The sequence below is a fragment of the Geotrypetes seraphini genome, chromosome 5 (assembly GCF_902459505.1).
Source record: "Geotrypetes seraphini chromosome 5, aGeoSer1.1, whole genome shotgun sequence".
NCBI classification, from domain to species: Eukaryota; Metazoa; Chordata; class Amphibia; order Gymnophiona; family Dermophiidae; genus Geotrypetes; species Geotrypetes seraphini.
Window position 1 is genome coordinate 70,756,299 of NC_047088.1, and position 27,818 is coordinate 70,784,116.

General features: G+C 42.1%; 1 protein-coding gene across 8 annotated transcripts in view; it reads left to right on the forward strand.

Annotated features, from left to right (window-relative positions):
- The window catches only part of ZDHHC9 (zinc finger DHHC-type palmitoyltransferase 9), a 93,302-nt gene that overhangs the window by 50,634 nt on the left and 14,850 nt on the right, over positions 1-27,818 (forward strand). For all 8 annotated transcript variants that reach the window (XM_033944541.1, XM_033944539.1, XM_033944544.1 and 5 more), the window contains 6 exons: positions 6,861-7,019; positions 7,312-7,449; positions 7,759-7,807; positions 15,075-15,177; positions 20,763-20,866; positions 23,098-23,176. In XM_033944541.1, coding sequence (XP_033800432.1) covers positions 6,861-7,019; positions 7,312-7,449; positions 7,759-7,807; positions 15,075-15,177; positions 20,763-20,866; positions 23,098-23,176 — 632 coding nt within the window. The remainder of the gene's footprint in view (positions 1-6,860; positions 7,020-7,311; positions 7,450-7,758; positions 7,808-15,074; positions 15,178-20,762; positions 20,867-23,097; positions 23,177-27,818) is intronic.

Consider the following 27,818-nt stretch of genomic DNA (forward strand, 5'->3'; position numbering starts at 1 on the left):
GTCAGTTTATATTTGAGTCTTCCCCCACCTGCTTTGTTTTGTTTGGCATTTCTTCTCTTTACTTCAGGCCATTTGATGCTCCTACACAAAAAGATTACAGTCAGCTGGTGCGGAGCCTTGAATATGCTCAGATGCTCAAAATTCCAGCACACTGCAATCCTTTCTGTGTCAGCTGACCGGAGAGGGAGATAGAGAAGAAAGCTGGACACCATGGCAAAGGTGGGGGAAAGGGAGTCATGCTGAACACTGATGGGGAGGGGTGTAGAAGGGGAGGAATGCCAGATAACCCAGTGGGTGGGGAAGGAGCAGTGAATGCTGGAATATAAGCTCTTGGGTTATATTTGAGAACAACCCCCCATGGGTTTATATTTACAATTTTTTTTTTTTAATTTTTTAGTTTCTGACCTGCTTTTAGTAACCTAATCCTGTCTCCACAAACCTAAAAGGAAAGAGACTAAACTTCCCTGAGTTGGAATACTCAATGAGCTTCTAATACAGAAGTGCATAAAATGTTCTCAGTAGCCTGCTGATGGTCACTGCAGTGTATGTGAAATTGACAGAAAGCTTGCTCTAATGCTCTCTCTTTTTTTTTTTTGTCCCTGCTGAGCTAACTTGAGCTCATGTGTCCTTGAAGCCTTTGACTTGACTGTATCTGGACTTTACCTCCTCATTCTTTGTGGGGAGATGGTATTTGCATGGGTTTTTTTTTTCCTTCTTCACTGGAATGTTGTATCCTGTATTTGGGAACTTGTTTGCACTTGTTTAGCAGGTTTAACTAGGACATTGACATCTTTGTTTCTGAAGTGTAGAAATATTTGCAGAAAACAGTTGGTATGAGCACCATTTACAGGCTCTTCCACATAACTCCTTGCCTCCACTATCAAGTTAGTTGGGGCAAGAAGAGAGCTGGGAGAGGCTGCTTGAGAATGTTACTAAAACATTTCATTTGTCAAACTGACATTTCATTAAGTATTGACTAGTGCGTAATCTCTACTCTAATTGTAGGCTGAATGTACATGCATACACATTCCCCAGAACCTAGGGCTCCTTTTACAAAGGTGCGTTAGGGCCTTAACGCAAGAAATAGTGCGTGCTAGCCGCTTCTGCCTCCTCTTGAGCAGGCGGTAGTTTTTTGGGTAGTGCGCACTTAAAACGCTAGCGCACCTTTGTAAAAGGAGCCCCTAGTTGGGTTCAAGAGCTTTTTTTAGAAACCAATTAAATGGGTGTAATGCTGTGTAATTTAATATTTTTTACATTTATATTAGTAAATCCTGCTATATTGCCAGACCATAAATGATCTAGGTGGCTTACAAAACAAATTATACAAATAAGATAGAAAAGAACTCCATAAAATATAGGAAAAGTCTAACCATTCTTACAAGAGTCAAAAATTTTTTAATGTATCATAAATCTCACATTCTGTTGCTCTGATCCCCCAACACCTCGACTAATCCAAGTAGGTCTTTGAATCTTAACCTAAATTTAAGAAGCTAAACGGTGGTGTACCAGTCCCAATCCCTTTCCCTGTCCCTTAAAAGCTTTTTGCCTGCATGGGAAAAAATGGCTTTGTCACCCTTTATTTTGTGTGGAGCTGCAGCAGGTTGAAGTAAAACCAGGTTGTCATTGCCCTGCAGCCACAAGAGAACACTATTCTTGCTTTCTTTTCCTCTTTTGGAGAGTTTCCTGCAACTATATGCTACTAGGCCTTCCATCCCAGATGTGGCAGATTGTGTCGATTGGTTGAAGAGGTTTAGAAGTTGTAATTTTAGTCAAAATACTGAAACAGAATGATGACATTAGCTTTAGTGCAGCACATATTTTTATCAAGAGATAAGAGGGGATGTGTCCAAAATGGCAGCATGACTTAGCGATGGTGAGACTGGTGTTGGATCTCTTTTTTAATTTTTTATTTAACTTCTGTTGTGAATTGCCTTTTGCTTTAGGTGCCCCTTATAAAAATGAAGTGGGGGGGTGGTAGTAAAGGCTGTCTTTTCACTGGCCAGGACATCTGTTAATCAGAGGATTGGCCAGTACTCCACAGGGACCTCGGAGTTGAAGAATGGAGAAGGAAGCCCTGTGGTAGGAAAGAAGGGAGGAACATCTGTCTGTTTAGGGTATGAGATCACCTCTGGATTCCAATTTGTCACTGTGTTCAGCAGCATCAGCGTTGCGTGTCGAGACCCAGGCATTAGAACTTGTGTCACCGAATGTCTCAGGTGGGGGTGAAACGCCAGACAGCAGCCTCTGTGAAGAGGAAATTGGGTTTTGGTCAGGTACTAGGGCTGGATTGGCTACTGTGAAAACAAGCTACTGGGCTTCATGGACCATTGGTCTGACCCAGTAAGGCTGTTCTTATGTTTTTTTCTAAAGGTATGTCCTTGTACAATCTTACTGTGATCTTCTTTGTACCTCCAGGGGGAATTGGCAGAATATATGTGTACTGTTAGATTAAATTTATCATTCAAGTCTTTATATTTCAGAAAATGCTGAGTTATGGGATATTTGTACAATTCTCTTTTTTATACATATACATTACATTAGTGATTTCTATTCCGCCATTACCTTGCGGTTCAAGGCGGATTACATAAGAATTGTCGAGAAATTAAGGTAATATGTGTTGGGTAATTAGAACATTTTAGATTTTTTTTTTATTTTTTAAATCTTTATTCATTTTCATATCTTACAACAAGTGTATAATATTCATTCAAAAAAAATTTACAAATCACTTGACATTCTTACTTAAGCATAAAAAGAATCCTTCCCTACCCATCCCATCCATTAGTAATAAATCAATTAAAACAAATATATATTCCAATCCCACCCTACTTATATCCTTATATAATAAAAAGAACATTTTAGATTTGATATGAGTAGACAGTGTGGTAGGTGGAGCTTGGGAAGGAACTGGTCATGTTAAATAGGTTTTATGTATTTTTTGAAGAGTAGTTTTTGTTTCTTTTTTGAAGGTTTTGTAGTCTGTGGTCGAAGACAGCAGATTGGTGATTTGTCTGTCTAGTTTTGCTGCTCTGGTGGTCATTAGGTTGTCATAGTTTTCTTCGTTTGACATTTTTGGTTGACAGGTGTGTGAATAGTGAGTGGGTGCTTCTGTGTCTGGTTGAGGTGGCTTGAATTAGTTGGTTGTTCCAGTAGGCTGGGCTGTCTCTATTAATAGCTTTGTATAGTAGGCAATAGAATTTGAAGTGTACTCTTGCTTGTATTGGGAGCCAGTGTGAGTCGTGGTATGCCTCTGTGATGTCATATTTTTTCAATGAGTAGATGAGTCTTAGGGCTGTATTTTGTATTGTTTGTAATTGCTTTATCATGGCAGCTGGGCAGGGGAGGTATAATTTGTTGCAGTAGTCTATTAGTCCAAGGATAAGAGATTGTACCAAAAGTTGGAATTGTTTCCTGTCGAAGAATTTTAAAATTTGTCTTAGGTTTCTCATAGTTGCGAATGATGCATTTATTATTTTGTTGATTTGTGGTTGCATGGTACACCCTCTGTCAATCAGTATTCCAAGAAGTTTTAGCGTGGGTTGAATGGGGTATGAGATCGAGTTTATTACTAAGTTTGTTAAGGTAGGAGTTTTGCTGTTTTCTAGGAGGATGAAGTTTGTTTTTTCAGAGTTATATATAGGGGTTTGGTTTCTTTCAATGGGTTAAATGACTTCAATCAGAATTTTAGTTAATAGGTTCAAGTAAAAGGGGGGGGGGGGTTGCAATCCTTCCTTCTAGCTCCTCCTCACTAAACTTGTTAATCATCTGTTTACCTTTTGTTTTGGTTGGACCCTTGTTCATCAAATTTTTTGAGGTTAGCAGAAATACCTGTGTTGGACATGATGTATTCAGCGAAAAGTGACCCTTTGTTTCAGGGGCCTAAAGCAGGGTTAAAGCCTGAATTTTCATTTTTTTTTCTTTATATAAGGCAGGGGTTCTCAAACCAGTCCTGGGGACATACCAAGCCAGTCTGATTTTTAAGATATCCACTATGAATATGCACATGATAAATTTGCATGATCTACCTCCACTGTGTGCAAATCCTGTGCATAACTTGAAAATCAGACTGGCTTGGTGTGTCCCAAGGACTGGATTGAGAACCCCTGATCTAAGCTCATTGAAAAGGCAGTTTATATTCAGTTACAAGAGTTTGAGAAGGGCAATAGCTTTGGCTCCCTTAATTCTGGTTTAGAGAGCACTATAGCTTGGAGGCAGTCTTGCTTTCTCTTGTAAAGGATCTTTGGTGTTGTATAGATAAAATGGAGAATGTGCTGTCTTTGCTATTTTAAGATTATAGATTCTTTTAGAATACCTGCTATGGCAGGACTATGTAATTCCAGTCCTCAAGGCCCATAGGCAGCCAGGTTTTCAGAATATCAACTTGAGAGATTTGCATGCACTGTCTCCTTAGTTTTCAGATCTCTATAATACATATTCATTGTTGATATCCTGAAATCCCAGCCTGCCTATGGACTTCAAGGACCAGAATTGAGTTGCTCTGTGCTATGGGGTTAGGTGGTGAGGTACTAGATGGATTCATGTTTGTTTGATAGAGTAAAACATGTGGGGTTAGGAATAAAGATTTCTAATGCTCATTGAAGAACTTTGAAAAATTTTGCATACGAGCAGTTGGCGTTGAATCTCTAGAAGACTAGTGTTTTAGTTCGTTTGGCATCATGGGTGTTTTGGCTTTTCAAAATATAAAAGTATGTAGTTTGAGAGTAAAACGGGATGTTGGCATGACATTTGAAGGTCAGATCTGTGATGTGGTTTTTATTTCCATCAATCATAAAAGATTCAACCTTTCTTTGAGCAGTGGGGTTTTGCTATGGCTATTATCTTGTATTTTCTATTGCAACACTATATATTTTGGCTTGTTAGCAAAGCATATGAGACAGTTGCAGCAAGTAGAAAACGCTTTGGCTAAACTCTTGATTGGGTCCATCAGAAGATGAGTCACCCATTTGGTTGTCATTACTTTGGTCACCAGTTTAGCACCAAATCATCCCCTTTGCTCTTAGGATGATAAAAAGCACAATGTTACTGCCTTCCAAAGTTTTTGTAAACTGGTTAAAGTTTGGATAATGTGTGATTTAGTCTGTGATGGAATACATTAACTAACTCCAGTTTTGTGATTACTTAAATCAACTTATACATTTCAGAAGATGTTAGGCATCTGTTTACTAATGTTTGAGCATGCTTGATGGGAGTATAGGGGCTCAGATGTTCAGACTGAGCTATGGCATTCTGAGTTAGGTTTTAAGGATTTCCATAATGAATATACATGAGGTCTATTTGCATACAATGGAGGCAGTGAATGCAGATCTCATACAATATTCATGATGGAAACAGTACAAAGTAGACTAGGCTGTGGCTCTTGGATTGGTTTGGGGGCTTTCTACAATCTATCCTGCTGTGAGATTAGGGAATGCCATATAATTGAGTGTCTTTTTATTATATTGTATTGTACTATATTTGCATATTTTATTTTATTAAATTTTATAGCCTATTGTTATTCTAAGCGACATATACAGTTATATCTAATAGAAACAACAGATAAAAACATGACATAAGTTTTTACAGTTGCATAAAAAGAATATAGAAACATGATGGCAGATAAAGGCCAAATGGCCCATCTAGTCTGCCCATCCGCAGTAACCATTATCTTTCTCTTTCTCTCTCTCTCTCTTCCCCTCCCCCTCTTCCTCTTCCTCTCTCTCTCTCTCTTCCTCTCCCCCTCTTCCTCTCTCTTCGATCCCACGTGCTGATCCCAGGCCCTCTTAAATTCAGACACAGTCACTGTCTCTTCCACCTCTTCCGGGAGACTGTTCTATGCATCTACCACCCTTTCTGTAAAAAAAATATTTCCTTAGATTACTCCGGAGCCTATCACCTCTTAACTTCATCTTATGCCCTCTCATTGCGGAGCTTCCTTTCAAATGAAAGACTCTCTAAAAAAAATTATTTCCCATGCCATACTTCAAAAGTAAGTGCATCCTAACTTATTTTACCCTGCAAGCGTTTTTAGGAGGATAGCATAAAAAATAGGGAAAAAAATTAAATAAAACTATGAATATGTATAAGAGTATGTATCATCTCATTAACAAAAGCACAGTGGACTTCAAAAATTTATGGAGCATCCACTGACTGTAGTCTCATTTACTGAATTCTTAATCCTGGGATGCTTCTTCATTAGGGGGCATGATTAGTCAAACATGCACTTGTGCATTCCTTGACAAGCCTCCCCATCCTTTTTTTTTTAAACCAACTTTGTGGCCACCTAGTGATCCAACAAAGCATCTGTCACTGTTCTGAGCAGTATGTTTGAATTCAGCCTAAAAAGTTGTCATAGAAATTTGGCTTTCACCTTGGTTGGCCAACTGTTCTTTCTATAACCTGAATCCAAAGGTGATATTTTTAGTGTTTTCCATGGATACAAAAAAGTGGCCCAAATAAAGAGACCACTTACCTAGTTGAGATCATGCCCCAAAACTTTAGATATCTTCATTAGAGGAACCAACATATCACCTGAAAAAATTTCATCAATTTCTGAGATGTTCCAGTAGGGAGCTCTGGACCACTTGGCCATTGTAATGACCAAGTGGAATGACCCTACTGTCTGAATCCAACTCTTATGTGTATATATGAAATAAGTTTACCATTATAACGTTATAAACTTTTATTTTGAAGCTGGGTCTTGAGTTGGTACGCTTTTACTGATTCTGATGCTGACTACACTGCCCTGTGGGTTTCTAGCTTTTTAAAAATCCTTCAAAGGAATTTTCTGACCTGCACCTTTACCTATTGATGTACTAAATTTTATATTTCTCTGTGGATGAATCTTCTTTTTTTTTTTTTTGCAGAAGCAGCCAATGGAAATGTGCCACAGGGCCAGCGCCCACCTCCTCGTATTAAAAATGTCCAGATTAACAACCAGATTGTGAAGCTTAAGTATTGTTACACGTGCAAAATCTTCCGACCTCCAAGGGCGTCCCACTGCAGCATCTGTGATAACTGCGTAGGTGAGGGCCACTACTGGAGGAAGGTTCTATGGATAAGTTACTTGGGGGAAGAATTGGGGGAGGGAGATGGCAAAGTACTGTAGAGCAGTGAACAGAGAATGATAGATTAATAGTGGAAGGGATACACGATATTTTTCGACTGCTATGATTTGTGATAGGAGCTTTGCTTTGGAATGGATGGGGTCAGTGTTAATGACAGGATTGCTAGGATATGGGGGGCGGGGTTTGTGGTGGGTTGATTGACTTGCTGAACATGAGGTCACTCAGGACACCTCTTATTCTCTTCTCGCAGAACGCTTTGACCATCACTGCCCATGGGTGGGGAACTGTGTTGGAAAGAGAAATTACCGTTACTTCTACCTCTTCATCCTCTCCCTCTCCCTCCTCACCATCTACATCTTCACCTTCAACATTGTCTACATCTCTCTAAGTGAGTTAGCTGCATGGAGCAGCAATTACACATTTAAAAAGGCATTGGTACTACTTTTGAAAGGCTGGTGAGGGATATGGGAGGAAAGGGGAGGGGAGTCTAGGGTTCCATATGGGAAATTTGCGTGTGCATCTACCCAAAGTTGACTTACTGCAGTGGGACAGACTGACTGGATCATTTGTGGTCTTTATTTGCTATCATTTACTGTGGGCCTGCTCTATTTTTGGTGCTTGGGAATGTGGAGGAGTTGGAATTGGGATGTAGGGCACTATTGACTGATTTTCAATTTTACTTGGACCTGTCTTGTAGACTCTTTGAAGGTTGGCTTCCTGAACACATTGAAAGAAGCTCCTGGAACATATCCTTTATACTGCTGAGTGCTGCAGAGCCTTCAAAGATGACATTTATAAAATCTCTGCACAAGGAGCCTGTATTGGCAATTGTTTCTTCTGTATGCTTTAATATTGCCTCGTATTCTAAAATGCTGAGAACTACTTTCTGTCTAATTTTCTGCATGGCATCTATCTGGTTTCATCTTTGGGGTATATTTGTGTATTTTGGTTTGGGAAGGAATGAGTGTGGGTTGACTTTGGGTTTTTTTTTTTTGTTTAACATTTCCTCCTCGTCTGTTGTAGGTGGATATACATTTAATTACTTGCTGCCTAAGGGCTGGGATGGTTCCCTCTTCAGTGTTGATGTTTTACCTTTACTTTTTTATTTTTTTTCTCTTTGCTATTAGAAGTTGTTCTGTGCCTAGAGTCCTGATAGTTATCACTTCTTTGTATAGTTGTGTATAAAGGCCTAGGTGCTCCCAGTCAAATTGTGTGGTTTTTAAATGAATCCCTAGGTGAACAAAACCTGAAGTAGCTTACTACATGGTACAGAGTTTAAAATGCAGCTTCTTTCTGCAAAGCTTAATGCATAATTACTATTTATTTGCTTATTTTAAGAGAGAAAAAAAAAATATGGGAGGATCGATTTGTTATCCTTTGAGTTTGTGGCAGCCAGTGGCATAGGAAATACTGTGCAGGTGGAAGAAAGAATGGATTCAACTAAATGTCAACATATCCTAGAAGCGTTCTGCAATTAGTGAACAGAGTTTTGGGTATTTCAGTAGTACAATGATGTTTGATTTGAAGCATACATGAAAACTGTAAAATTATTAAGGAAAGAGAGATGATTTTGAAATGACTTGCACAGTTCTGAAAGACCTGAGTATTATGAAAATCTCGGGGTATGCCTGGGGGAAAAGGATCACCCAAGAATTTATGAAAGTTAGAAAGAAGTGGTACTTCATATAAATAAAATATTAAAGCAATAGAACTGCAGAGCTTAATCTACAGTAGTGGTCTTCAACATGTGGCCCCGAAAGTCATCTATTGTGGCCCTCTTAACAGAAGGCCGAAATCCTGTAAATGCATTAATTTCAGTCTTGCCCACTTGATATTGTAACTGCAATCTCTTAGGTGTTGTTCAGGTGTCTCATTTTATGGAATTTGCTACTGTTGACAATCCAGAATAAAATAAGTTTTTAAAATACATCTTTGTAGAATCAATATTAGTATTAATTTTTACTGTTTAATACCCAATCTGAACAAACAGATCAAGAAGGTTTACAAAATTTAGTACAGTCCATTCTTGTTATTTGCGCATTCTGATGCACAATTTCCCATATCTGTGGCTGCATCTATTGTGACCAGTATTTCCCATTCGTGCCATTGTGTTATAGAGAATGACATGGGGACAGATTTTGTCCCCATCCCTGTGGGATCTATCTCTATCCCCATCCCTATGTGTTCTGTCCTTGTACCTGCCCCATCCTTGGAAGCTTTGAATAATCCTTGGAAGATTTGAATAATCCTTGAACTTGTGCCTGCTCTAAAAAAATCTAGTTTCCTTTGCTTTCATTTTCACTTCGTTTCTGGTGTTTGCTTACAAATACGGCCCCCAAGTGTCCAGAGAGTGAATTACAAGCGTCTACAATGCTGTCCCATGCAGGAACCTAACCTATTTGCTTGGTAGGATCCACAGTTCACTTTCTGTGATTTTAGAGAGACAGCTTGTACTGCTGGAACCTAACTTCTATTTTCCCCATTGACTCACATGTTTCGAAGTGATTGCTGCTATTTTTGTCGGGCTGGTATTTTATTTTGATTTTATGTTGAATGATTTTTATTTTTGTGTAAGATGTCTGAAATGTTGTGTGTGTTGTACTTCGCCTTGTAAAAGGCGGATTATAAATAAATAAACCATAAATCATTTTCAGGAACCATTCTGCCGCGAATAATAAGAACAGACTGTATGTGTAAGCTTGAAATCTTTTGGTTGCCCTCAAAGCTTTCTCGTGTTCAAAATGTGGCCCTTTATGTGAAAAGTTGGAGACCACTGATCTGTAGATTTTCTTCAAAGGCAGAAGAAATAGATTTAATTGGTAATTTACAAAATTGCTATGAAAGCGGATGACTTACTGATGGTTTTTGTTAGTCAGATACTGCCTGAAAGATCAGAATAAAAATTGACAAAATACTTCCTAATTTGTTTTAGGACTCCTTTTACGAAGCCACGTTAGCAGTTTAACGCGTGTAATAGTGCGCGCTAAACTGCCGGCCGCGCTAGACGCTAACGCCAGCATTGAGCTGGCATTAGTTCTAGCTGCTTAGCGCAGGTTTAGTGTGCGTTAAAAAGCTGCTTGCACTAAAACCGCTAGTGCGGCTTCTTAAAAGGAGCCCTTAGTTCATATAATAACATAAGATTGTCCTTGGACAGCTGGCTATCTATTAGGGACCCCCGAGATGCTAGAGGAAAACTTAAAACTGATATTTTTCATTATCTATCATAAAAGGATGATTACTCCAACTAGGTTCTGACTTACCCACCAGCAGCAATGGAATGCTCTTCCCTCTTTGTCTAGGCTGTGAATTCTTTAGGATTTACTGTCAAATTTGATAGTATTTTATTGATTGTGTTTTTAGCTACTAATTATGTAAATTCCTGTATTATCCCATTTTTTTTCCTTATCTGCATAGAGCTATGTAGGTTGTGGAATATAAGACTTTTTAAAATGTAATATATTGATTGGGATATCCCTGCTGCAATATCATCTAGATGTAGGGAGAATTGTTCCAGTAGTTTCTAATGAAACGAATGTGGGAGGGGTAACACTAAACCTAGTGCTCAGTAATAGTGTTTGTCATATTGGCTGATATTTTTTTTTTTGGGGGGGTACAGGTGGTGGCTGTGCACTGAAGAGCAAGAATCCTAGATTTCAGGAAAGCTAACTTTGTCAAGATGGATGAGTACATTGAAGAATCATTAACTGGACAGAAAGAAGTAGAAAAGCAATGGGAAGAATGGAAAGGAGAGATTTTAAGGTTAATGGACCTTTTTGTAAGAAAAGTAAACAGGAAAGAGGACACTGTGACTTTTGAAAAGTAGCTGAAAAGAGAAAGATGGGCAACAGTACCTGGGGAAAGCTAAGAGAAGCTGGAAAAGAGGAAACTAAGGGCTCCTTTTACGAAGCGCGTGTGACTTTTCATCACGCGTAACCCCCACGCTAGATGAAAAACTACCGCCTGCTCAAGAGGAGGCAGTAGCGGCTAGCACGGCCGGCGGTTCTTTGTAAATGAAGAGAAAATACTCAAATAAAATGGAAGTGCAAGTGTGTCATTGTGAAACTCAAAGATGAAGGGCAGAGAGAGAGGCTGATAAGAATAAAGCAGAATTGTTTAACACTTATTTCAGTGCAATAGGTGAGACATTTTTAGAGTAGGGGTGTCAAACTCAATTACATAAGGGGCCAAAATCTAAAACACAGGCTGTTGCGGGCTGAATTTTTTATTAAGATACTTAGTCTTAGTAGAAGGATTCTGGGTTAGATGGACTCTGACACAGTATGGCTCTTCTTATGTTCTCAATTCCTCAGAACGATCTCCATTGACCACTACCCTCTGTCATCTTCCATTCAACCAGTTCTTAACTCAGTCTGTCACTTTGGGGCCCATCCTGAGGGCACTCAGTTTATTTATTAGACGTCTGTGTGGAACACTGTCAAAGGTTTTGCTAAAATCTAAATACACCATATCTAGTACATGCTGTACAACACCAGAGAAATAGAAACAAATGAATTTCTTCCTGAACAGTGCAAAATATAGACAGCAGATGTAAATTTTCAAAACATTTCAATCACTGAATTGAAAATAAAATCATTTTCCTACCTTTGTTGTCTGTTGATTTTTTTTTTATTTTTAATCATCTGTTCCCAGTATCTGGCTGCACTTTCTTTTATCTGTGCTCTTAACTCTGTTTCCAAGACCTTCTTATCCCATTTGCTGATTTTCTCTCCTTCACTTTCTGCCCTACATTCATCATTCATTTATTTATTATTGAAACCAGTTGCTTTACTATATCCACTACATTCATCTTTGGCATTAACCTTAAACATTCAACTTTCTTCCATTCTTCTGCTTCTTTCTCAATCTATTTTTCCATGTCTTCCCCTCTCCATACTTGTGCCCCATCTCCTTCCTCCTTTTCTCATAGTCCCATGAATCCTAAACAGTATTTCTTCCATCTCTTTTCCCTTCCACACTCCTCCCATCCCTGTCTACCAACTCCTCACTCTCTCCCCCTCCTGTGTTCTGACATCTCTGTTTTCCCCCTTCCTATGGTCTGGCATATTTTTTTATTTGCTTCCCACAGTTTGGCAACTCTATCCTTTCCTTCCCCCTACTGTGGTGTGGCATTTTTCTCTCTTCCTTTCCTCCCCATTCCTGTGGTCTGACATCTCCTTCCATTCCTCCTTCCCTTGATCTCGTATCACTCTCTTCCCCTTCTCTCCTTCCCTTCCTCTCTTCCCATTGCCTATCTCTCTCCTCTCCTCACAGTCTATTATATCTCTCCTCCTCCCCTTCCATCCCTGCTCTGCACCTTTGCCCACTATCTTTCTCTCCCTTCTGTTTCCAGCGTCATAAGTTCTTCCCCTTCCCCTCTCTCTCACCCCAGCCTCCCCCACACTCTTCTCCTTCCTGCAATCTGGCATATTTCTCACCATCTTCTCTTCCCTCCTCTCCCCCTTCCTGTGGTCCATTTCCCTCCTTTCCTTCCCCCTTCCTGTGGTCTATCATATCTTTCTTCCTGCCTCCCCTTCCATCCTGCTCTGCACCTTTGCCCACTATCTTTCTTCCTGCCTCCCCTTCCATCCCTGCTCTGCACCTTTGCCCACTATCTTTCTCCCTCTCCCTTCTGTTTCCGGTGTCATAAGTTCTTCCCCTTCCCCTCTCTCCCACCCCAGCCTCCTATTTAAGAAGCTGGTCCAGGGGGGCTTCCTGGCCTGGCATTTCCTCCTCTTTCTATCCATGCCGGTCCAATGTTGTCCTTACCTTCAGTCTTACAGACACATCCATTTTTGTTGTAAGGACTGCTAGCCTCGGCAGCAATTCTCAACTGCTGCATGCGACCCATTTCTGTGCTTTCCTTCTGCCGCGGTCAGTCCCCAATGACACAACTTCTGTTTCCACCTGAATGAACTGTGGCAAAAGGAAAGTACAGAGAGAGGCTGCAAGTAGCGGTTGTGAATCGATGCCAGGGATGGCAGCTCCCCTGTAACAAAAATGGATGTGCTGCAAGACCAAGAGAAGAAGATGTTGGACTGGCACCGATAGAAGGGGGTAGACATGCCAACCCACTAGGTGCCTCCCAGAGCCTCTGAGCCCAGGGCAACTGCCCTGTTTGCTCCCTGTAACACCGGCCCTATGCTGTGGCACAGTCACTGTGGGCCACATAAAACAGTTAGGTGGGCCGGATTGCTGCAGAAAGGCCATCAAGAAAAAAAAAAACCCTGTAAAAATTGGTGCTTCCAAAAAGGCGACAGAAGAGACCTAGGTGTCAAAAATATTGGGGATCTAGTGAAGCTTAAGGAATGTTCAAACCTTGGTCCTCAAGGGCTGCAACCAGTTGCATTTTCAGAATTTCTCCAATGAATATGCATGAGATTTATTTGCATGCACTGCTTTGGCTGTATGAAAATAGATCTCATGCATATTCATTGTGGAAATACTGGGACTGAGGTTAGATACCCCTGGTCTAGAGTGTGGCAGTTAAGATTTAATGCCAAAAATATCCAGTCTTTTGCATTTGGGCTGCAAAAATCAAAGGGAGTGATTTATAGTATATACAGTAGAGTGATATTCTTATGAGTATGGAAGAAGAGCAGGTTCTGGTATTGGATCCTAAGTTGACCAAATAGGTAGGTAAGATGATGGCAAAAGCTAGAATGATACTTAAATGTATATGGAGAGGACTAGCCAGCAGGAAAAAGGAGATGATAGTGCTTTTGAATGTCTCAAGTGAAACCTTATTTAGAGTACTGTGTTCAGCTCTGGAGACTATTCCTTCAAAAAGATATAAAAAAGATGGAATCGGTCCAGAGGGAGGTTGCTAAAATGGTCGATTTTCATTATAAAGCATATGGGGACAGACTTAAAGATCTAGAATTGTATGCTTTGGAAGAAAGGCACAAGGGAGTGATATGAAACCTTTAAATACCTCTGACACAAATGCACAGGAGGTAGGCCTCTTTCAGTTGAAATGAGGGTGACAGTGGGTAGACTTAGAGAAATGTAAGAAAATATTTGCTTATAGAAAAGGGGATAGATGCATGGAACATCTTCCTGGTGGAGGTGATGGAATTGAGGCATGTATTTGAGTTCAAGAAACATGGGGCAAGCACAGAGAATTTCTAAGGGAGAGAGAGAGCTTTAGTTACTGTGGATTGGCAGACTGGCTAGGTTGCATGGTCTTTATTTTTCCATAACTTTGTGGTTTTTCTATGAGCATACAAAAAAATTCCAAAAAGCAAAAGTAAACTCTACTGGCTTCAAGAAACATTTGTAAGCTGTTTCTGCCAAATGAAGTATTAAAGTACTGATGCACTTGTCATACTCACTGTTTTCTTTATTTTATGTCTAAAAATAGCTGCAAATAGTACTTAATACATTAAAATTTTCAGAAAAGGTGTGTTAACTTTGTACTGTGTAGATCAGTGATCTCAAACTCAAACCCTTTGCAGGGCCACATTTTGGATTTGTAGGCACTTGGAGGGCCTCAGAAAAAATAGTTAATGTCTTATTAAAGAAATTCCAGTTTTGCATGAGGTAAAACTCTTTATAGTTTTATAACTCTTTCCTTTTGGCTAAGTCTTAATAATAATATTCTAATTTATATCTAAAGAGACATATGATCAAGAAACTGTTTTATTTTACTTTTGTGATTATGATAAAAACATACCGAGGGCCTCAAAATAGTACCTGGCGTGCCGCATGTGGTCCCTGGGCCGCGAGTTTGGCTTATTTGGGGTTTGCTGAATCATATAACTTGACCAGGAATACATTTGTCTTTTGTGAATGATAGGAAAGAACGATATCTACACAATTTTAGACTTTAAATTATTTAGATCTTTCGTGTATGGTTGCAGCAATATGGTAAATGTAAAAATAAATAAATTTTGCTGTATGTTGAGTGCTGTAGGATCCTGCTGTACTGTAGATGTGCACCTCAATCTATTGTCTGATTGTAGTGCTTTAAGACTGGCAAATGTTGAGATTTTAATTCCTTAACCAATGTTTTACGGTGCTGGAGGTCTTCATTTGCTTCTTCACACTCTGGTCTGTTGTGGGCCTAACTGGATTTCATACTTTCCTAGTGTCAATGAACCAGACTACCAATGAAGATGTAAGTTCCTCTGTCAGCATCCCTGTGTTCCTCTGTGATACATGCATCTTCAGGGTTATCAGGCTTCAGGAACCCTATCAGTGTGTGATTACTTCAATTTGTCCTAGATAGCTAGACTTGTCAGTTTTTGATTACCACTAGAGAATGACAGGGGGATAGATTTTTTTCCCCATCCCCGCAGAAACTCATGTTCCCATCCCGGCGAGTTCTTTTCCTGTCCCCGCCCCATTCATGCAAGCTTTGTCCTCATCTGCACAAGTCTCAAACATTTATGATTGTAAAGCCAGAGCTTACAGGAATGGGACAGGGACAGCGACAAAATTCACAGGGTCGGGACAGGGAAATTGAGTTCCTGTGGGGACAGGGAAAAAATTGTCCCTGTGCCATTCTCTAATTGCCACTTTGGTTTTGTATAGGTTTATGCTAGCCCTAATTGGGTTTAAAATCTGAATCTGTTAAGTGCATTAACACTCTTAACAGGGTAGAGGAAAGGTAGAGGGTAGAGGAAAGATTTTGTCTTGCCAACAGGCTTACTCGCTCACCCCAATTCTTGCATTACATTGTTTGTGGGGCAAACATCTGATCTCTTGCTGATGTGCTCACTTAAAATAGTTCCTGTCTTCATTTAAATAAGACTTATTAATCCACAATTAGGTTTTTAAAATTGACTTGTTTCCTCCTCTATACTTCCAGCTGAAATGCAAACAGGATTAGAATGTGTTGCTATGAACCTTTAACAACCCAGAGATGTATCCTCTAGATTCCTAAATACTTATTCACTGATGTGACTGTCTGTCTGGAAGCCTGCATTCATATGCCCCAAATTTCACCACCTGGTGTCATCCTTTTTAAGTAATGATTATGACCTCCTCCCCCTGGCCTTTTAGTATCTCCATCCAGTTTAGGAAGCGGAAGACCTGACTTGGGACATTGAATTGGAGTCCTTCACAAGGCAGTGCCTGCCCCTATTAAGCCACTTTTTGAAAATTTTTACCCTTTACCAAGTTAAGGGCTAGATTCACTAAGGGCACGGATCGGATCCGTTCTGTGTCTGGGGGTCTGATTCACGAATTGCCCTCATGTAAATTAGGGCAATCGGAATCGCGCCCCCAACCGAGCGCCCGGATCGCTCTGTAGCAATCCCGATGCATGCGCAGACCATCTGTAGATGGTCTGCGAATGTGTCAAAGAGCAGCAACTTTTTTTTATTAACTTAGTCCAACGAGCCTGTGGTTTTAACATGCTTTAAACCCGTGGGTTAAAACTACGGGCTCGCACTGCAGGGGAAGGCCAAGGCAGCGCTTGGGGCAGAGAGCAGGAGAGTCGGGGGCAGAGAGCACGCAGGAGATTCAGGGCAGAGCAGGCCGGCAGGAGCAAATTGGTAGAGAGTCAGATCAAAGCAGGCCGGCAGGAGTAAATCGTGGCAGAGAGAAGGAAAGTCGGGGGCAGAAAGCTGGAAAGTCAGGATAAACAGCAGGCAGAGAGCAGGAGATGGCAGTCAGAAAGCAGTGAACGACTGGTCCCCAGCAGTCGCTTGTTTATGATCGGCCAGCCCAGTTGGTGTTGCAGGGTTTTCGTTAGTGAATCGCTGCCTGTCTACATTTCAATGCCATTCCCCCCTCATTTGCATGCACGGATCAGAGGATGATCGGGACAGAGGTTAGTGAATCGGGTCAGAGGGAAATTGGGTCACAAAGGGGTTGCACACCGATCGGTACACGTTCGGTTTGCTTAATGAATCTAGCCCTTATTGTCTGGAGTTAAGAGAAATAATGTTATCTGTCTTAAATAATGTAAATTGCCTTTGGCTGTTTTGTTCTTTAGAATCTGACAGTTTTCATATTTTGTAGGAATTTTTCTGCAAATGCTGCTTTCCCCTGTCTCCCTTTTGCCCCTCCTCTCCTGTTCTTTTCCAGCTTTTTTTTTTTTTAACTCATGGCTCTATTATATAATCCCACTCATCACAGTGCCAGATTTTGTTTTACAGATTCTGCAGAATAGTCAGAATTATTTTTTCTTGCAGGTTTAACCAATTAAAATGGTCCTTGTCCTCAGCTGAACCTTATCTAATTGCTCACTTTTTGAAACATGCTGTAGCTAGGATGTGCTTAAATACAGGGCAGTTGATAACTGTTCCATCCTACTATAGAGCTTAACTCCTTTTTCCTGGGAGGAATGATGAGACTGAAGTGGTGTATAGGATATTAGGAAATCAGAAAGAAACAGGGATAGGCTGTTATTGAGGCCAGTTTTCTTGCAACAATTTTCTAAATCCCAAACATCAAAGCTGATGATACTCCAGATTTGATCATGTATACTTTTAATCCCATCTCACCTTTTTTAAATATTCACTCTTAATCCTGCCATCTTACTCAAGACTTTTTATTTATTTATTATTAGCTTGCAAGCTCCAAGGAGCCCTGCCAGTCTATATAGTGTGTATATGTTCAGCATTTGCAATAGAATTTATTAGGCTGTAAACTTGGTGGGGCAGAGACATTAGATAGTAAATATCTGTATATTACTGTGAATGTCTAACAGTGCCAACCAGTAGGACTAATGTGATCTACAAATGTAAATGAAGTACATAGGGAACAGTGATCTACACCAGTGTTTCTCAACCTCCCTATGCTGTACCTCAGGGGGTATGCTCCTGGGATCTCTCCCTGCCTGCCCCTCCTCATGAAACCACCGCCGATTCCTCCCTGCCCTTCTCCCAAAGCCGACCCTGCCACCCGACATGCTCCATTCCCACACACACCCCTGCCGCCACAACAGGGACAGGTCAGACGCGTGCAGCAATTGCACTCGGCCAGCCCAAAGGCCTTCCCCTGACATCAATTCTGACATTGGCGAGAAGGAAGGTTCCTGGCTAGCCAATCGCTGCCTGGCTGGCTCTGAGCCTTCTCTCCGATGTCAGAATTGACATCGGGGGAAGGCCTGTGAGCTGGCCACATTAAGTCGCTGCACGCGCCTGGCCTGTCCCTGTTGTTGCGGTGGTGGGAATGGAGTTTGTCGGGTGGCAGGTTCAACTTCGGAGGTTAGAGCAGAGAGGAATCGGTGGTGACAGCTTCAATGGGGGGGGGGCAGGGAGGGAGAAAGGAAGAAAACGTTAGGGGGAATGGAGTGTGTTGGGTGGCAGGCTCGGCTTCGGGGGTGGGGCAGGAGGCAGGGAGAAATCGGCGGTGATAGCTTCAGCGGGAGGGGGGTGGGGGGGGGCAGGCAGAGAGACAGGAAGAAAAAATTGGACTCATGGAGGGACAGAGAGAGATGTTGGTTGGGGAATAGAATGAGGTCTGGAGAGGAAGCATGCAGAAGGCAGAAATAAATAAATATTGGATGCACAGTCAGAAGGAAGTGCAACCAGAGACTCATGAAATCATTAGACAACAAAGGTAGGAAAAATGATTTTATTTTCAATTTAGTGATCAAAATGTGTCAGTTTTGAGAATTTACATCTGCTGTCTATATTTTGCCCTATACAGTATTTGTCTCTTTTTCTATAACTACTGAGGTGCTATTGCATATTTTAAAGTCATCTGCCTTGCCCTCTTTGAAAACCCCCCGAATATAAATGATTAACATTTTCTCTGCATACAGTATGCTTTATGGTTGGGTATTTTTAAAAAATTTTGTGGTTACCATTATGTATTAATAAGATTATATTGTGTGTAAATGAAAAATGGATGGAAGAAATTGCATTATAATTAGTACTATTATTATGGGGGTGGAGCCAGGTTTGGAGTTTTGGCGAAGCTTGGGTGGTATTTGTTAGGCTTAGGGAGGTACTTGGCTTGAAAAGATTTGAGAAACACTGATCTATACTATAGTATGTTTGTTTACAGGCAGTGTTTTTTTTCTTTCATCTGAGCCACTTACCACTAAACTTTTTTGCAGTTATGCTATGGCCCAGCACTGCTGAAACAAGCATTTCTCATATTGGTGAGGGCTGGTATGACAATATTTTATACCACTCCTTTCTTGCTGGAGCAGGTAGCAGGGTCAACCCTTCCAATGAGTAACTGGCTGTATTTGCATACGGCTCCACTTTTCACTTGTACAGACTTTTGCAGGGCTCATTTGCATACGAGTCCATATCCCTCTGTATCCCCCATAGGACACCCTGGTAAGCAGTATGGATTGAATTACTCTGCTATAAGTAGTTGATTTCTTTTTCTTTGTTTAGCAGTTAGAAGTCCTAATTCTAGATCTCTCCTGCTCTCCCTGTGAGTAGAGTCATCATAAAGTTCAGGCTACTTCTTGTCTGGGCTGCTTAGCACTGAGAGACAGATGCACAAAGCCTGCCATGATGGCATTGTTCATTTAGGCTGTTTTTAACCAGTCTAAATGAAGTATTATTCTCCGTCTAATGCACAGAGGCTTTTGGCTGCTGCTTTACTGTGCACGAAATCAGTGCTCAAAAGTCCCATGCTAATAAAATTTTTGATATTAAGACAAATTCGTTAGCAGATCTGTGCGATGTCCGGAACAGGTGTACAAATTTCCCCCCCTCCTTTTTATGGTGCTGAGGCCCCTTCCAGTGCATCCCAGGATGCACTGTGTAGGTAGGGTGCTGCCTTTTTGAAGAGGGTAGGCTCTGGGACAGGAGGCAGTAGGCATCCCTCCTATCCCAATGGAAAAAGGTACATGTAGGGGTGGTCTGGGGGGGGGGTTTGAGTTGTTGAGCTGGGGATCCAGCTTATGGGTGATGTTTGACCACTGGATCACCAGGGATATTTCATTTTAGCTTGGGGAGTCAGGAGGGGTCTGCTAGACCCCTCAAGCTAAAGAAATTCCTGTTGAGCCACTGTATTACCAGGGATGTGTTTTTAGTAGATAGAGGATCTGGAGGGGTTCCCTGGGCATGCATATAAGAGCTGTACTTCCCATATAGCTCTTGTGGGCATTCCCCAGGAAGTTCTGACCCCCCTTTAGCGTCCACTGCTCAACACTTATAGCGTGAATATAGTTTGCATGCTTTTACTGTTGCGTATTGGTCACTAAGAAAAAAACAGTGTTGGAACAGTGCTGGAATTTTGTGCATCTTCCCAAGTTATGGTTAGACTTGGAGTAAGTTGTGAGTCACCTCCGTTGTCTAAAAGAGCTGTGCCCCTCATTTACAGTCAAGTTGCCCTCTGTAGAGGTAGAACAGCCATTAATAAGGTAAGGATTGTCAGAATGTGGATTCTAAAATTTATTTTAGAGAGAGCCACGAATAATGGTATTTTATAATGAAAAGCCAGGAGAGCAGCTTGTGATCATTTTCTTTTCTTTGTCTGGACCAAAGCCACTCATTTTACACAAAGCAGGCAGCCTGTGTTATAACCTGATGCTTTGGAAATCTTTTTCTGCCTTTTCAGTTTATTTTTGTAAGATCTTCTTGAGCTGGTGCAGGGAACACTCTTCTAAACAATAGCACAGTAAGTGCTGCATACAGCTCCAAACTAGAGCTTTGTTTTGAGTTTAGGCAAGGCAACTCTTTACCTGAGATGGGTTGGTGCTTCCCTTGTGAAAGGAACAGGACATTAATGTTCAGGGATCAAGACACATTTCATTTAACTTTCTCCCCCTCCTTCCTTCCTTAGATTAAGGGCTCGTGGACGGGTAAAAACCGCTTACAGAATCCGTACAGCCATGGGAATTTTGTGAAGAATTGCTGTGAAGTTCTGTGTGGCCCTGTGCAGCCCAGGTAAGAGCTGAGGGAGAAATAATGAAACAGGGCAGTAAAGAGCTGAGGGAGTTCGTTGTTCACTTTGATATATCACAAAATCAGTAATACATCTAAGTGATTTACAAAAGTCAATAATACAGGAATAGTATATAAAGGAAGGGGGAGGTCAGAATGAAAAGTTTTTTATAGTGCACATGTTCAGAGTTTTATTTTTAAGAAGAAAAACGAACACAGGTGGGTAGGGCACTGGCAATGAATGGGTCAAGCTGAAAAGGAGTGTGGGGAGGTGATTAGCAATCCTGGGGGAATGCCTGGGAGAAATAGAAGGCTTTAAGAAAAGACCTAAACTTTTTGAAGGATAATTCTATTCTGATATCTAAGGACAGGTTATTGTAAAGAATTGGGGCTAATACAATAAACCAGGACTGTTGTATAGGATTGCAAATTGTACAGCTCAAAAGGATGAGGAGTGATGAAGACAGAGGGCAATTAGGGGAGAACGTGGAGACCTGACGGAGCCTTTTTAAAGGAACAGATAGGCACCGAGTGGTTCATGACACGGTACTGTTCCTCTTCTAGCAAAACAGTCAATATGCAGAAGTTCTCCTTCCAATTATCACTTTTCTGTTTTAGAACATAAGAACTGCCATCTCCGGATCAGACCTTCGGTCCATCAAGTCCAGCGATCCACACACGCGGAGGCCCTGCCAGGTGTACACCTGGTGTAATTTTAGTCACCCATATCCCTCTATGCCTCTCGTAAGGAGATGTGCATCTAGTTGGCTTTTAAATCCTAGAACGGTGGATTCCGCAATAACCTCCTCTGGGAGAGCATTCCAGATGTCCACCACTCGTTGTGTGAAGCAAAACTTCCTGATATTTGTCCTGGACTTGTCCCCCCTTAGCTTCAGTCCATGTCCTCTTGTCCGTGTCACATTGGACATTGTAAATAATTTTTTTTTCTGCTCTATTTTGTCGATTTCTTTCAGTATTTTGAAAGTCTCGATCATATCCCCTTGCAGTCTCCTTTTCTCAAGGGAGAACAATCCCAGTCTCTTAAGTCGTTCCTCGTATTCCAAGTTCTCTATACCTTTTATTAGCTTCGTTGCTCGTCTCTGCACCCTCTCCAGCAGTTTTATATCCTTTTTTTATTGGCTTATGACATCTCAACTCTTATGGGCAGGTATAGCCACCTGAAGTTCACTTAGACCAGGGGTAGGCAATTCCGATCTTCGAGAGCCAGAGCCAGGTCAGGTTTTCAGGATATCCACAATGAATATGTATGAGATGGATTTGCATGCACTGCCTCCTTGAGATGCAAATCTATCTCATGTATATTTATTGTGGATATCCTGAAAACCTGACCTGGCTCTGGCTCTCGAGGATTGGAATTGCCTACCACTGACTTAGACTGAGCTATTTTAGCTTTACTTGAGCTGAGGTGAAAGACGAAACAGGTCTTGCACTCCTTACCTGTGTTAGATGCTGCATTACTCTAGGCTTCTCCTGTTCTTTTTTCAGCCACTTGACATTTTAAACCCCAGGGGAATTATGTACTAAAAATGGCAAAATTATACAGAATTCCCTGGAGAGTACCCTTTCTATACTCCTTTATACATTTTCTTTCTGCATTTTTTCTCCATTATATCACTTTCCTATTAACATTTACACTTCTCCCTCCATATTCGCTGTGATAGGGTATTAACAGAACCACAAATACAGAAAAACCGCAAATAACTTTTTCATATGTTGTTCGCTGTTTTCTATTAAAAACCATCGTGAATACGGTGAAACCGCAAATAACATGGCAGGAGACCTGGCCTGTACCTGAAGAGAGACAAAACACGGTGAAGAAAGTGCTGGGAATCGGTGATTTTCTCTGTAAACGCTTGGAATCAGCGATTTCTCTATGCAAGCCAATGTAATTTGGGAGGAGGAGCCAGCAAGCTAAAAACCATGAATAATCGAAATCGTGAATGCTGAAACCGTGAATACGGAGGGAGAAGTATAGTTATTTTCTAATTTCTTGATTTTATTATTGTAAACCGCTCAGTTGGTATTGCCTATGATGTGGTATATCAAATAAAAACGAAATTTGAAATTTGTCTGCAGTGTAAAATCGTGGACTAGAATTGAACATAAAAAAGTCAACTTTGTCAGAGGAACTAATCTCTTGGCTTCCATTGTTTGGTGGCTGAGGAAGGGTTAAGTTGTGTGTATAATGTGTCCTTTGGTCCTTTTGCCCACAGTGTGCTGGATAGAAGGGGGATTATATTGGATCAGAACAGTATAGTTCCACTGGAGAGCAGCATTCCTCCACCAGGTGTGGTATGTACCACTGCATGCGTATTTCTGGTTATTTATACTGAAATGTGTACACTGCTGGATTGAGGGACACTTGCAGGGGACTGTATATTTGCGCTTCTGAAGCACTGCAATTGCAGTACTTCAATATTTAATATGGGTACATTTGTCTCCCAGCTCCTGAAGTCACTGAGGCCTCAATGCTCAAAAGTTTTCCATGCCAGCAAACTTGTTAAAGCAGTCTTACTGGCACTGACATTGTCCTTCCAATGTTTTAAAGGGTTTTCCATGGCTGCTGCTGATCCTTGTAGCAGCCACTGAAAGCCCTATTCAAATGCATTCGAAGGAGTACGTTAGTATTCTAATGATCTTTCCATGTGATACATGAAATGACCCCTTAATTTCTAACAAAAGTTTTTCTGACAATTCTGGAGCTGCCGGTAGCACGCGTACAACACACGCACAACAACTACACCCTCTGCCCCCACAGCTAAGCAGGCAGCTCCAGCTCTCCCTGCTGGCTCATCTTGATCATGGCTCTGGAGCTGCGATCAGCTGAGCCAGCAGGGAAATTCCTGAACCCAATTGGCAGCTTCGGGTAGTCTGCCGGCTCAGTTGATCGGGCATTCCCTTGCTGGCTCAGCTATTTGCAGCTCTGGAACTGTGATCAAGATGAGCTGGCAGGAGGAAGAACAGCAATGGCAGCAGGAAAAAAATGGATGGCGTGGAGAGGGACGGGGAAGAGAGGAGTTGTGCCTAGTGATATGCTCTTCTGAGCATGCGCCAGGCACAGTTCCTCTCCCTTTTACCAGGGCTACTCCACACAAATAACTTGCATATAATTGGCATGCTATTGTGCTGAGCACCATTTGATAAGTACCATGTTGGGTGCAATTTTTTTTGTAATACCATTTTATTGGAGCTTTGAGCATCGGCGCCTGAATAATATAGCCACAAAAGGACCTTCAGGGGAGCTGCCACTTCTGTAGGATATTCGCCCTCTTCATCTCCAACCAGAGCTTAATTTGCAGACAAAAAGGAAGTAGAACTGGATGAGGTGGATGGCTCAAAGGCATAAGCAATAGAAGAGAGGCTTAATTAGAGAGCAGAGCAGCTGTTGTCTGAACTACTTCAGACTCGCATCCTCCCATTCTCTTTCCTACAGGCTACTTGGAAGGGAAGGGGCTGGAACATGATGTACCTGCTACTGTAGTTCTAGTGTCTGAAAAGAACTAGATTCCAGGCCACTTCTCTAGGAATTATTTTTCCTCTTTTTGCTTTTAACTTTTCATTGATGACCTAGAAGCAGTTCAGTAAATGGTGCTAAAATCTAGGCTCTATGCTAGTATTCTGTAACAGCAAGCTTGTGCACAACTAGCAATAGTCATCAGGTGTCACCACTTACATCTCCTCTATGGCAGGTGTAATTGTGAACGCCTATCTGACATTCTTGTACAATCCCACTTTATTCCGGGACCAGTGGGTTATTTCTGTCCACCTGTCAGGACTTTGTAGGAAGCCTCAAAATTCAGAGGCTTAAACCCATCCCCCTCATACCTCATCAATGTAGGGTGACACCATCCACGGAGCCCGGCATGGACAGTGAAAAGTGCACTGGCACTTTAAGAACTTAAAAGCTTTGACTGCCTGCACTGTGCATGTTCGAATGCCTTCTCGCCGACATAGACTCGCAGTATCTCAGTTCTTCGTTTTCCATGGGGCAAAGAAGTTGGGTTTTCTTGTGCCGCAATGCCTTTCCTTCAGCACGATTAAAATTTTGAGCCTTGTCTCTTTTCTTTTCTTTTTTTTTTTTTATTTTAGTGCCAGAAACTGTTCTTAAGCGTCTTTTCAGACCGGCACAGCTCACTGACCAGCAGGTGGAGACTGGCTGTAGTACAAGATGGCTGTGCAGTCTCAAGTACAATCAGTCTGCTCTCAGTCTCCAGCAGGTGGAGGTGGTAAGCTTGTGCAGTCTTCCCTGAGGTAGTGTAGGGCTGTTGGATTTTGTTTGGAGGCCTTCTGGTCCCCCATCTGTTGTGCCGGATTGAGCTTGGGGGGGGGGGGGAACTCTTTCGGGGGTCTGTCTGACCTCTGGGGTGCCACACTTGACGGTTTGATTCCCTTCCCCCACCTCCCTGAAATTTTTTCAGTAGATGTGCCTCAGCTGTAAGCCTTGCCACCTATACCAGCAAGACATATGGCTTAGAGAGCCTGTGGGGGTCAGTTCAAGTAAAGTTATATTGGGAAAAAAATTCCTCCTATTGGTTTTAAAAGTATTTCCGTCTTAAGATAATATTGGTTAGGATTTACAAGTGATTTATATGTATTATATGTTATAATCTTGTATTATCCCAGGACAAGCAGGCAGCTATTCTTGACTGATGGGTGACGGCACCGACGGAGCCCCGGTACGGACAATTTTAGAGTGATTGCACTCTAAGAACTTAGAAAGTTCTGGTAGGCCGCACCGCGCATGCGCGAGTGCCTTCCCGCCCGACAGAGGCGCGCGGTCCCCAGTTTCTTAGTTTCCGCGGAGCTAAGAAGACGCGTCTCTCTCAACGGCTGTTGTGAGAGGATTTTTTGTGAACTTCCCGCTCGCGTAAACTTTTTGAGGAATCTTATTTCCTTTCCTTTTTTCTTTATTTTCTTTCTTAAAAAAAAAAAACAAACAACATTTTGTTTTTTTGCCTGTTTTTCGGCCTTGCCCCGGCGGGGCCTTTAGCCACCATCGAGGCCTCGGCCTTCGATTTGGCTGAAGCCGTTTTTACATTCATGCCCCCCCAACCCGGCTTCAAAAAGTGCCAGCGGTGTGCACGACCAATTTCACTAACTGATCCTCATAATTGGTGTCTCCAGTGTCTTGGTCCCGACCATCGAGCGTCAACCTGCACCCGCTGTGCAACTTTAAAAAAGAGAACTCTTAAAAATCGAGAGATTCAACAAAAATTATTGTTTGGTGCCGAGATGTCTGATTCTACACCGGCACCGACATCGGCACCGGCGCAGTCGGCACCCACATCATCGACACCACGCGATACCGCGGCGGTGTCGACTCCAGGTAAGCCGGCTAAGAAGCCTTCCCCGTTGGAGCGTCCTCCGGTCTCGATGGCAGCGAGTCCAATTCTGCCGACCTCGAGGCGCCCACGGAAGCGCTCCGCTCCAATAGAGGTGAGCCCCTCGACATCGGGGTCCTCATCCTCGGAGCGTAGAGCGGCACCGCAGGTACCATTAAAGAAAAAGACGGTACCGGTGCCTTCCCTTGAGGAGCGTATAGCTGCTGTTCTGAAGGAACAACTTAAAGAACAGCTACAGCACCTCCTACCTCCAGCCCTGGCATCGAATTTACCGGTACCAGTCCGGTCTGAGCCACCGGTACCGATAGTGGACCGTCCTATTTTATCGACGTCCACTCTATCGGTACCGGTACAGTCGGTTTCCTCGGTCTCCATGCCGATTCTGGCGCCGGAGCCGAGAGCTCACCATCAAGCTGTACAGACTTCGGCTCCGGTGCGTACTGTAGCATCTCCCGGTACCGAATCAGGCAGGTCGGGGAAGTCTCTTCACAAGTCCCGGCATTTAGAGCCTTCCACTCCAGAGTCTCGAGACCGGAGTTCTCAGGTTCGAGACCCTGACTTATGGGGTGACTCGGAGGATCCTCTTCTTTCGGAGGGAGAATGCTCTTCTGGTGATGAGGAACCGTCTGTTTTAGGAGCCTCCTCTAAACCAGAAGTGTCTTCCTTTTCTTCATTTTTGAAGGAAATGTGTGATTCTCTCTCCATTCCTTTGGAGGCTGAGTCAAAGAAATCCAAGGCTTTCCTTGATGCCTTGGACTTTGACCAGCCTCCAAAGGAATACCTTAAACTACCTCTCCATGATATATTGAGAGAGACGTTTTATAAGAATCTGGAATCTCCTTTAACTATCCCTGGAGCTCCTAGAAAGTTGGATTCCTTGTATAAAGTCATTCCTATTCCTGGGTTTGACAAGCCTCAATTACCTCATGAGTCCCTTTTAGTTGAGTCCACTTTAAAAAAGTCCAAAGGGGCTAGTGTATATGCCTCAGTCCCTCCTGGCAGAGAGGGCAAATCTATGGACAAGTTTGGTAAAAGGCTATACCAAAATGCTATGTTAGCAAATCGATCAGGAAATTATGCATTCCATTTCTCTTTTTATCTTAAGCACCTAATACAAAATCTCACTGCTTTTGAAAAATATCTTCCTGATAGGAAAAAGTCTGCTTTTCACCACACTTGTTCATCTCTTTTACAGCTTCGAAAATTCATGGTAAGATCTATCTATGATACTTTCGAGCTGACCTCCAGAGCCACTGCCATGTCAGTGGCCATGCGAAGGCTAGCCTGGCTTCGTGTTTCAGAACTGGACGTTAATCACCAGGATAGGCTAGCCAATACACCTTGCTTAGGGGATGAGCTGTTTGGAGATTCCATGGACTCCACTACCCAGAAGTTATCAGCTCATGAGACCAGATGGGACACGCTTCTTAAACCTAAGAAGCCTCCACCAACCAGGCCCTTTCGTCCACAATCAACCTACCAACGTAGATTTGTGGCTCGTCCTCTGCCTCAAACTGCACAACAACCTAGGCGTCAGAGGCAACAGCGTCCAGTTGCTAGACAACCTCAGCAACAACAGCAGGTAAAACCTA